The following is a 12146-nucleotide window of genomic DNA, read 5'->3' as shown; positions in this document are numbered from 1 at the left end:
TCTCTTGCCTTATCCTTATGAATTGATGGAATTACAAATAAGTGTCACCATGCTCAAAACATGTTTAATGGAACAAACTACTGTTTGTTACAGGGTAAAGTTCAGCCACAAGTGTTCCTAGAACTTAATCATGTTAAAAGGTTTTACTACACGAAAGACGCCTCGTTTGACAAACAGGTCTTGGCAGTCTCTCACTGCCATCTGTAGAGTTCCTTGGTCTGTCTCTTCAGCACTTGGATTCATTGTGCATGGGGCTTGAAAGTAAAAACGTTGGATGCTTGGAAAAGCAGCAGCCTGGGCTTCATGTTGGTTTTGTATAAAGGGATGTCAGCTTTCTGTGACCGAACAGTACCTCAGGTTTGTCAGTGGAAAAGAGGAGAGGTTTATTTGGGCTCAGATTTATTTGGAGGTTTCAGTCCAGGACCAACTGGCCCCATTGCTTTGGGCTTGGAGTGACATGGTAGGTACATGATGGCAAACGTGGCAGAGGAGGCCCATTTACCTTGTGACAATGCATAGAAGAGACCAGAGACTCACAGTCGTAAAGAGCATATCTGTATTTTGGACCAGAGAGTTCACCAGGTAGGGGATTGCCCTGTACAGTGTAGGATATTTAGCAGGGTCATTGGTCTCTACCTACCAGATAGATGCCAATAACACCCTAGTTGTGAAAGAAATGTTGTTAGGCATTGTCAGGTATCCTGAAGGGCAGAACTTCCAGCTGACACACTATCCTTAGCCCCACAGTCACCCGAATCAAAGGCATCACACCTGGTTTGCTGGTAGACTGTGGTGGTATTGTGTTCCCCAAAATATTGTGTGTTCCCTGAAATAAATATATCTGGGGTCAGAGAACAGACAGCCACTAGAACAGAGCCAGAAATAGTGGCTAGAAAATGGGTCAGAGCAAGCCATAGCAGAAGCTGGGCGGTGGTGGTGCACGCCTTTAATCTCAGCACTTGGGAGGCAGAGCTAGCCGGTTCTCTTGAGTTCAAGGCCACTTTAGAAACAGCTAGGCGTGGTGACACAGAAAGCAGAAAGGTATATAAGGTGTGAGTACCAGGAGCTAAGTTAAGCATTTGGCTGGATGAGCATTCAGGCTTTGTAGCAGCACAATTAAGCTGAGAGCCATTGGGATGAGGACACAGAAGCTTGCAGTCTGAGGAAACGGGATCACCTGAGAAATTAGCAAGGTCAAGAAACTAGCTGTGGTCTGTTCTGCTTCTCAGATCTTCCATCATTCACCCTAATAACTGGCCACAATTTGATTTTATTAATAAGAACCTTTAAGATTCCTACTACAGTAGTCTACTGTGCTATGCCCTCTGCTATTACCAACAGCGTCCAAACCTGAATACACACACAAAGACCAACACAATCTTGATTCAACCTGGCCAGTGTGCTTTTCATGTGAGTGGTCTTGGGTAGTTTATATGGCTCTGTAACTTACAACTCCTTGTGGTTATCTGCAAATTCAGGTTTACTCCTGCAGAGACTTAACTCCAATATGTCTGCCTGGGACTCGAGTGTGTACCTGAGGTCAGTGCTTCAGCGGGGCCTTTGAGGAGTTTTGCTGATTGATGATAACCTTAATGAAGTGTCTGAGTGGATCTGGCTCTAGCCTCTGTTGGTTAGATTAACTGTAGCCCTCATAATAGCATAAAAGGTAAGTCAAGGTTAGTCAATAGTGTGTCATACATGAGTGACAGGCAATCTGCCACAAATCCTATGTGTTTCTACGTACTTATTCTAGTACATACACTGCCAAAAATATAACCCATTGGCTGCTCTTGACATGTACCATGTCATATTTATATTTACATCCTGTGAATCCTGAGGGATAAGGTGATGTCTCCCCTAGGGAAAGTAGGCTTGCTTCCACTTGGTACCAGAGTGAAAAATCTTAAAATGCTGCCCCTTACAATAACCTGTTACAGTATGGGCCCTCAGGATTTAGGGCATGGGAAACAAAGGAACACAAAATCAGCCAATACTGCTGTAAAGTTTTCAGTTTCTGATCCAGTAGCCTCATGTCTTCTACTAGGATTTATGAAACAGCAGCAAGCCCACATGTATAAAACACAAAGCACTGTGGAGCACACCTTTAATTCCAGGCAGAGGCAGGCCGATCTCTGTGAGTTTGAGACCAGCCTGGTCTACAGAGCAGGTTCCAGGACAGCTTGGGCTGTTACACAGAGAAACCCTGTCTCAACAAAACAAAAAACAACAAGCAAACAAACAAAACCCTCAACCCGCCCCTCTACCCCCCAAAAAAGGCACCAATCAATTACAGGTACTTCCCTGATTCTGAAGCAAATTTGACTTCTGGAGTAAATACCAGGATTGGAGAGATGGCACAGTGGTTAAGGGCGTTGGCTGCTCTTCCAGAGGACTATGGTCAATTGCTAGCACCCACATGGTAGCTCAGTTATCAATAATTCTGCTTCAGGAGATACAACGCCCCGGGGACCAGGTGTGCTTGTGGTGCACATATTTTAAAAAGTATCTCAGCACATATCTGTTGGTCAGCTTTCTGTCATGGTGTTTTTGGTTGCTTGGCACCACCGCCTTTGTGCCTGAGTGACAGTATAACATATTAGGTAGGTGTGGCAGAAGAGGCTACTTACTACATGGCAGCCAAGATGCAAAAAGAGACGGTATCAGGGTTCCAATATCTACCAGGTCTCTGTCTCCCAAGCAATGTAGGATTCAGGGTATGCACCACCACCCTTGGCCTTGATCTTTTTTTTAATTTTGTTTTTGAGAGACATGATTTCTCTATGTAGCCCCTGGCTGTCTTGGAACTTGCTATGTAGGTCAGGCTGGCCTTGACCTCACAGAGATCTGCTTGGCTCTGCCTCCCCAGTGCTGGGATTACAGGCGTGCATCACCACGCCTAGCCTAATTATTATTTTGTTGTTTTTTGTTTTTGTTTTTCGAGACAGGGTTTCTCTGTGTAGTTTTGGTGCTTGTCCTGGATCTTGCTCTGTAGACCAGGCTGGCCTGGAACTCACAGAGATCCACCTGCCTCTGCCTCCTGAGTGCTGGGATTAAAGGCGTTCGCTGCCACCACCACCCAGCGCCTAATTATTTTTAAAAAAAAATAGGTCTTATTACATGTTGCTTAGGTTAGTTTTAGGCACTGGGCTGAAGTGATATCCTGCCAAAGCCTCTCAAGTTCCTGGGCCTTCAAGTGCACACCACTGCTTTCATTTTATCCTACTCGTAGGTATTTGTCTAAAAGAAATGTTATGTCCACACAACACACTAGTTTTAAAAGTTTCTGGTGGTTTAGATGAGAATGACTTCCTTAAGCTCTGATGTTTGAATTCTTGGTTCCGAGGTAGTAGGACTGTTTTGGAAGTATCAAGTATGGCCTTGGAGGTGTGCTATGGGTGTCAGGCTTTGAGGTCTCAAAAGCTCAGGCCAGGCCTGGTGTCTCTCCCTCTGCCTGCTGCCAGCAGATCAGGATGTAAAGTTCTCAGCTCTCCATTTATTGCCACTGTCTCCTGCCATGATGGCCATGGACTAACCCTCTAAAACACAAAACAAGTCCCCAATTAAATGCTTCCTTCTACAGGTTCTTCTTTGTCATGGTATCTTTTCATAGCAACAGAACAATAACTATGACAAGGTTGATGCCAATTTTATTCAGTGTACTAACAGCCTAATGGATTGAGTAAACAAGTTGTGGTATGTATGTAATGTATGTATGTACGTACCTATCTATCTATCTATCTATCTATCTATCTGGTTTTTCGAGATAGGGTTTCTCTTTGGAGCATGTCCTGAACTAGCTTTGTAGACCAGGCTGGCCTTGAACTCACAGAGATCCGCCTGCCTCTGCCTCCCGAGAGCTGGGATTAAAGGCGTGTGCCACCACACCTGGCTTTTTGTTTTTTTTTTTTTTCATTTTTTTCTTTTTCTCTCTCTCTTTCTTTCCTTCTTCTTCTCCTCCTCCTCCTCCTCCTCCTCCTCCTCTCTCTGTCTCTCTCTCTTTCCCCCCCTTTTTTTTTTTTTTTTTTTTTCAAGGACAGGGTTTCTCTGAGTAGTTTTGGTGTCTGTCCTGGAACTCACTCAGTAGACCAGGCTGGCCTTGAACTCAGAGATCCGCCTGCCTGTCTCCCAAGTGCTGGGATTAAAGGCGTGTGCCACCACCACCACCACCACCACCACCACCACCCAGCTCACTTGTTTTCTTTTAAAAAGAAGTTAAATAGAAAGAAAGAATAAATATAGGATGGTATTTAGATCGTTGGTCAGCCAGATGTGGCAAACGACCAATTCTAGCCCTTGAGAGGCTCAAGCAGGGGTCATGAGTTAGCTCTACCTGGGCTACAGAGGGAGGCCCTGTTACAAACACAAAAAGGTGGCTGGCTAGTTTTTGAAGAGAACACAACCAACAGTCATATTTCCTGAAGCATGAATTTGAGTCATTCTGAAAAGAATGTTGGCGGATTATTACTTGAAGTAGATAAAGACAATCCCTACTGTATATACATTAGGATTTGTTTAGAATCGCCCAGAATGTTCCCCAGACTCATCTTGGATTACTTTTATCTGACACAAAGTTTGAGGATGGCTTGTTACACAACCTTACGGACACTACAGACCTGAAGTGTAACCAGTCACAGAGAAAGGAACTACCCATTAGTGGACGCTGGAGTTTGTAGCTAACGTTGGTATACAATGGCTTCATAAAAGAGACTGACAGGACTTCTTCCCCACAAACTGTCCTCCTAGACAGTCTCATATAGCCCAGGCTATCTTTGAATTCACTGAGTAACCAAGTAGTCTTGAACTTCGGATCTGCCTGCCAATACCTCCCAAATGCTGGGACCACAGGCACTTGTGACCAGCTCGGCTTGTATTTCTTTTCTACTTGGAAGAACATTTCAGAGGCTGGAGAGTTGGCCCAGTGGTTAGGAGTACTGGTTGATCTTGTAGAGGACCTGAGTTCAATTCCCAGCACCCACACGGTGGCTCAAAACCATCTGTAACTCTAATTCCGAGGGAGCCAACACTTTCTGACTTGCATGGGCATATGGTACACACACACACACACACACACACACACACACACACACACACACACACAAATATTCACATAAAATAAATCGTAAAAATTTCAGAGTTTTAATTTGTTCTGTGCAATCAATCCCTCCCCCTCCTCCCCTTCTCCTTCCCTCCTTGCTTTCCAAGACCCTCCTCCATCAGTCTCCCTGTACTGCTTTTACAGGAACACCCGTGGGCTTCTTTTTAATGAGTTGTAGGAGCGGTTGTAAACTTTTACAGGCTAAGAAAATACCAAAAACATTTTAAAGACTTAATTTTTTTAAAAGATTTATTTATCTGGGTTGGGGATTTAGCTCAGTGGTAGAGCGCTTGCCTAGCAAGCACAAGGCCCTGGGTTCGGTCCTCAGCCCCCCCCCCCCCCCAAAAAAAAAGATTTATTTATTTATTATGTATACAATGTTCTGTCTGCATCTATGGCTACAGGCCAGAAGAGGGCACCAGATCTCATTACAGATGGTTGTGAGCCACCATGTGGTTGCTGGGAATTGAACTCACGACCTCTGGAAGAGCAGTCAGTGCTCTTAATCTCTGAGCCATCTCTCCAGCCCTAAAGACTTAATTTTTATTCATATCTTTGTGTCTGTGTGAGTGAAAGCCACCTGGATGCAGGAGCCCCTGGAGTCTGGAAAAGGGTTTCAAGTCCTCCAGCTGATGCTGCAGGCAGTTGCGAGCTGCCTGTCATGGGTGCTGGGTCCTCTGGAAGAGCAGGATGTGCTCTTATCTGCTAAGCCATCTCTCCAGCCACATAAACAACTTTAAAGGCTGAAGAGAAACACATCACTTCAGCATAGTACTCGGAAAAGACACTGGAGTGGTCGGCAGCGGAGCTAGGCTACACTGAGGGCTCTGCCAGTGGCCAGGGCCTGCAATCTCCTCGTTGAGCTGAGGTAGAAAAGGAGACTTGTGATGAAAGGGGAGGCCCCTAGATGGCGGCAGTGTTCCGAGTGAGGCTCTGAACTTTGTTTCCCACACAGTGAAGTAACAAGTGAGGAAGAAAATGATTTCCCATTAGTTCTGAAAACCAGCTCATGAATTTATTCAGTGACATTCAAGATGGCATTGAATCATGTCTTGTGGCCTATGTGCATCTGATATTAATTAAAAGAAACCATTAATGTTCTCATCAAAGTGAAAATAATCCCTTGTACCTGACCCACATATCCACTGCTGTTTTCTCAGGTTTACGAACTCAGATTGAAGAAACTGAAAACCCAACAGCAATTTTTAGGGACACTGCCTTACAGTCTATAAGTAAAATGTCAGTTCTAATGATACATTTTGATAAATACACTAACAGAATATTCTTCTGAATGTTATTGATTTCCAAGAGCAATAAAAGAAGTTACATTCTTACTACGGCAAGGTATACAAGGACATCTAAGGAAACACCTCATTTTTTAGGGTTCAAAGGATAATATACTGGGTTTGGAGAATGTAGCTCAGTAGTAGAGTGCTTGCCTAGTATGCACAAGGACTGGGTTCAATCCCCTATACAGCAAAGAAAAAACCAAAAACAAAGGACAATATATTAAAAATGGTCTCTTCAATTTAAACCTAATACAAAAATGGAGTATTTCAGGAGGTTTGTATGATGTGTGGTTTGGGTGTGAAGGTGTCCCAGAAGGTTCATGTGTTGAAGATTTGGCTCTCTATCTAGAAGCACTACTTAGGTGTGATCAGGTCCTGACGAATGAACTAATTAATCCTTGATGGATGGAGTCCACTGATGAGTGCACAGCTGGATATTAGGAGGCGGAGGAAGGCTACCAGGGATGTTTCTTTGAAGGGCATGTCTTCTGCCTCGCCCTTTCTTTTTTCTCTCCTCCTGTTCCCTACCCCCCACCCCACCCCCAGCTTTCCTGCTTCTTCCTTCATGGATTGTATATGGCCAAAAGCTCCCCGACATGATGTTCTGGCATGCCATGGTGATGGAGCCAGATGGCCTTGGCCTGAAAACTCTGAAACCAGGCCAAAACAAATATTTTCTCCTTTAAGTTGTCTATAATCAGGCATTTTGTCACAGCCATGAAAAGCTGACAAAGATGACCAAAATCAAGCTGTCACCTAAAAATCCTGGAAACTAACTCAACAATTAGTCCCATTTCTTATAAAATTTCCTCTACATACAATTTTTTTTTTTTTTCTTGGAACATTGTTGGTATTTGCCTTGACTTCAATCACTACATATAATAAGAAAGTACCTATAGAAACCCCACAGCTACATTTTGCTTTCTATTAGTTGAGAGAGAAATAAATACCAAACAAACCAGAACATGGTAGAATGAAGTGACAAAAACTGAATTTGTTTCAATGTATATTTCTGTCAACAAAGAGGAAAGGTATCAAGTAGACTCAAGATAGTGCTGTTGCTGCCTGTGAAAGTTGTCCATCTGTCTGTCCAGCAAGCCTGCCTAGCAAAGAGCCATCTCACCCACCTGTGCAAAGGACTGGAGATACAAGGATAAGGAAGATACCATCTACATTCTGAAAAATGCAGTATAGCCTGAGATAAGGAATTGAAAAGTTCAGTTCAGTTTATTATAGTGTCAAGTAGATACACAACTATTGCACTTACCACTCTGCTTACAGAAGGCCAATATTTAAGAGGAATTTTTTTCTTCAATAAAGATAGGTTTTTCAGAATCTTTACTATTAGACATTGAAATCTTAGTCAAAATCTCACATGCCCCACTCCACCCCCTTGACCCCTTCTTGCTCCTGTACAGCTGGCTACAAATGAGAATTTAGTTCGGATAACACTTTAAGTCATCCTGGTCTCATGATACTGATTCCAGTGAAAACTGACAAGAATTTCCCCTATACACTCATTCCCAAAACGTAGTAGAAACTCCAGATCCCAAATTCCAAAACCAAATGCCAGGGATAGAAAATTTAGTCCAAGACAAAGTAAATATTACTTCCTTACAGAAGCCACGTGTTCGGGTAATTGCTGTTTGTCCAGCTTTTTGGAGAATGGGAAAAACACACAAAACTAAGACATGGTCCAGCACATGGAACTCTTCTCAAAAACAGAAGAAAGCCATGAACCTTGTTGGGGAGTGTCTCACATTTCCAGTGAAATGTCAACCCACTGATCCGTCAGGAAGATTGTCTTCAATCCATTTGGCTTTAGTTTGTAAACTGTAATTGATTCAGTCACGCAAGAACCACTTTTTAAACTCAGAACGTGCTGCCCTGGTCAGCAGGAAAGTGGTTCTTGTGTTTACTCCAATAACTGTGGAGATGAGCTGGGGGTGGGGGTGGGGAGCCGCACCAGCTTTCAGTCCTCTTAAATTATTTTTCCTTCTGATTATATTGAGAAGAAATAAGCTACGAGGCCTTGGTACTGTTTTTCATCTTACTGTTTGCTCTGTATTCTAAGATACTATCCATGATTCATAATGTACTACTATAACAAGACACAGCTTTTATGTATTACTGGGGTAATGCAAAGAAAATGAGTTTTCCTTTGGGTACCAGTAATTGTCAAAGGAATGATTGCAGATTCAGAACGTGTGCTTCATAGTAACCCTGTTAACATAAAGTATACATGGATGAAGAGATAAGTGTGGCATGTCTGTGGGAGGGTTAGTTGTATTAGCAAGGCATCTCAGGGATGGTTTTGGTTGTTTGGACCCCTTCAAGTCCCTGGACAAATGCTGGGAAACACAAGCAGCATTTGGGGGAACATGAGCTTATTTTCCCCTCTGCCTGTAAATGTTCCACTAGTTACCAAACTATCTGTCCTGAAGCAAGACTTTGCCCTGGGACTAAGACTAATGTGCTTAAGCTGTTAGAGTTCCTTTGAATATCAAAAACAAAATTCAGATTACCATCCATGTCCTGATAGCTACAGCATGTAGCATGTCAAACGTCCTCTCTTTAAAGTAGAAAATGAAGAAGCATGGTTAACTCACGTCTGCTGATGGGGAGAGGGTATGAGTACAGTTCCTGCTTGTCAGCCTCCCCACGCTGCCATCACCACATGACTCCCCAGGGGACGTGTGCATCTGCCTGCCATCCCCACTGACATTTCCCTGCTGACTTCCTCACTCACGGTTCACGTACACCTTTCCACTACGAATGAAGCTAAACTGTAACCCTACACGTTTTCCGCTCTCGAAATCCTAGTGTACCACAGGCATCCTCGATATTTCTGTTAAAAATAGTGCAAAATATCTGATAGTCCAAGTGAGTGCTCGTGCCAAGGAACAGCCAAGCTTCACCTTCAGCTGACTTGTAGAAACTGAACGTAGTTTTTGGGAAATATTCCAGATCTTCCCATGAGCTCTCCACTCATCCAGTCATCATCCACGGGCTCCAGCTCTGTTATTACATCTCCAGCCTGGAAGAAGACAGGAGTTAGAAATCATTATTGGTTTCTGCAGGGTATAAGCACAGAGCGTAGCCTACCTGGAGCGGCGTGAATAATCTTCTCTTTATAGAACTCATTTATCTTGATTTGCAGAGAGGATTAAATGATAAGCCACACAGATGATGTATACCTAATGATGACATTTGCTTGCAGGCCTCTTTTTCTCAAAGTAAACTCAATCCCCCACCACTGTCAGCCTTGTTGCATACTGTTTCCTGCTTATGTTCATAATCCCTAATCTGAATCACTCTTTAATCAATAACAGTGTCAGTTATATACACACAAGCATACATATTTTCACCAAACAAGGGTTAACAGAATACCTACTACGTGGAAGACACTGTTCTTGGTAATATAGGTATAGTGTAGTAAATAACAGACTCAACAGAGAGAGACAGGGAGTGCGGCTTTGCTACTCAGGAGGGCCATCAACGAGGGACACACTGACTGTCATGCTTCCGTAAAGATTCCAGATAAAAGAGTGAGCCATCTGCTCCCTGTGTGCGTTGTTCTAGTCTGTTCCTTACAAAAGATGAACGTGTGTGTGTGTGTGTGTGTGTGTGTGTGTGTGTGTGTGTGTGGTGGGTACGCATATGTGTGTTCATGTTTCTGCGTGTGGGCTCGTGTGTGCACAAGTGCCTGTGCCTGTGTCTGTGTATACACGTGGAAGCTGGAGGTTGATGCCAAGTGCCTCCCTCAATCATTCTCCACCGTATACACCAAGGGAAGGTCTCTTACTTGAACCCAGAACTCACTGATTCAGCTAGTCTAGCTAGCCAGCTTGCTTTGTGGGTCCCTGTCTCCACCAGATTGTCCTGACCTCCTGGCACTTACATGGCTCCCGGGCATCCGAATCCCGATCCTGACGCATGCAGCCAGTGCCTAGCCCTGACTATCTCCCCAGCTTTAAATTTCCTTGTCTTACAGGTGGAGAATCTGAAGCTCAGACATCACACAACTTGTCAGGATTGCACATACAATTAGCGTAGAGCCAGAATTCTAACCTCAGGGTATTCTAGGGCCCATATTCCAAAAAGAGGCTACATTACAGTGGAAAGTTATTGTAAAACTGCTTTGTATCAGCCTGAGCATATGATACTCTGTTTTAATTCTTGCTCAGTGTTTCCCTCTAACGGGTGGTTCATTCCATCCCTCCCTAGCCCCAGCATCCGTTTTCATCCAGACCCGTCTTATGTGCTTTGCCTTGACACAGAACACTGCTTTCTCTGCATCTGTGCTAGCCACAGTGCTAGTGTGTCCTGCACATGTGAAAATTATCATTACTTTGTCAGACGAAAACGCAGGAGTTTGTTCCTTATGATGCCCAGGAACTTCTTAGAGCCTGGCTTTAAAGTTCTGCCACGGTCAAAGATGACCCTAGCTACTTCAAAAAATATCTTTACCAGGATAAATGGATTTCTTAGCTGTCGGCAAAACTTATTTGATTAAAGTCTTTCCTTTATGGAGAGTGGACTGAAAACACGGGGGACTATCAGATGTCATTTATCTATTCTGCTTTGCTTAAATATGTAAAATTTTGGCTATCCAAATTTTGTTACAAAAAAGTTACATCTTATTTAAAGAGTCCATTAACAACAACAACAACAACAAAACTCCACAACTATTTGACTTACAAACCACCCATTCGTGAAGACAACCTGTTCTTTGTGGGGTATGCTGTGAATTCTATGACTCGACATAAATGAAAGCCATAACACCCCAAAAGTTTGAATTCAGATTCTTCACCTACAACATTTTACCTGAAGACAAGGAATAAATCTTGTGCTGCAGATTTGCAAGGCTGAGATGAAGCAAGGCAAGAGTTTCCAAACTTAAGGAGTGTGTGGATCAAGGCATTAGAAAAAGATTAAAGTTATTAACTTAGATATGCCTGCTGTTTATTAACAATATTTTATAGTAGAAATGATATTTTAAGATTTATTTATTTATTATGTATATAGAACAGGGTGCCAGATCTCATTACAGATGGCTGTGAGCCACCATGTGGTTGCTGGGAATTGAACTCAGGACCTCTGGAAGAGTAGTTGGTGCTCTTAACCTCTGAGCCATCTCTTCAGCCCGATATTTTAATCTAAAAGAACAGTCTTAGAATAAAGGAAATGGTCACAAAGTAGGAGTTAGCAACTTCACCCGACACCTCTCAGGCAGTCCCGCTTGGCTGGTCGGCACCCTGTCTTGGGCTGGTCGGCACCCTGTCTTGGGCTGGTCGGCACCCTGTCTTGGGCTGGTCGGCACCCTCTGTATAGGTGAGTGAAACCTTGGTTCGGGCAGTTCTCTGTTCTGGCTCACATCTTATGCCTCTCCTTCCAGAGGCTTTCATTCTTGGCCTGTGATGAAATGCCTTCAAAGATGGAGACGCTACCACTGTGCCACAGCTGTCTGGCAACACCAACTACAGTCTCTTACAGTGCAGTCCCCAAGCTCTGCCCGGTGCTATCCTCTGACCAGGGCTCATAGAAACATACTTCATCTCCACATTTGGGAAAATAAGAGACACTTTTTTTTTTTTTTTTTTTAAATTTTGTTTTGTTTTGGTTTTTCAAGACAGGGTTTCTCTGTGTAGCTTTGTGCCTTTCCTGGAACTCGCTTTGTAGACCAGGCTGGCCTTGAACTCACAGAGATCCGCCTGCTTCTGCCTCCTGAGTGCTGGGATTAAAGGCCTGCGCCACCACCG

At 43.6% G+C, this 12146-nt stretch overlaps 1 protein-coding gene across 3 annotated transcripts in view; it reads right to left on the bottom strand.

Moving 5' to 3' along the window:
• Positions 1-7592: 7592 nt before the first annotated feature.
• The window catches only part of Sh3d19 (SH3 domain containing 19), a 175007-nt gene continuing 170453 nt past the window's right edge, over positions 7593-12146 (bottom strand). For all 3 annotated transcript variants that reach the window (XM_036190048.1, XM_036190049.1, XM_036190050.1), the window contains one exon: positions 7593-9421. In XM_036190048.1, coding sequence (XP_036045941.1) covers positions 9305-9421 — 117 coding nt within the window. In that variant the 3' untranslated portion in view covers positions 7593-9304. The remainder of the gene's footprint in view (positions 9422-12146) is intronic.

This window comes from Onychomys torridus, chromosome 6, assembly GCF_903995425.1.
Source record: "Onychomys torridus chromosome 6, mOncTor1.1, whole genome shotgun sequence".
Lineage (NCBI taxonomy): Eukaryota > Metazoa > Chordata > Mammalia > Rodentia > Cricetidae > Onychomys > Onychomys torridus.
The sequence above is the reverse complement of the archived record's forward strand: the minus strand, read 5'-3'. Positions and strand labels throughout refer to the sequence as shown.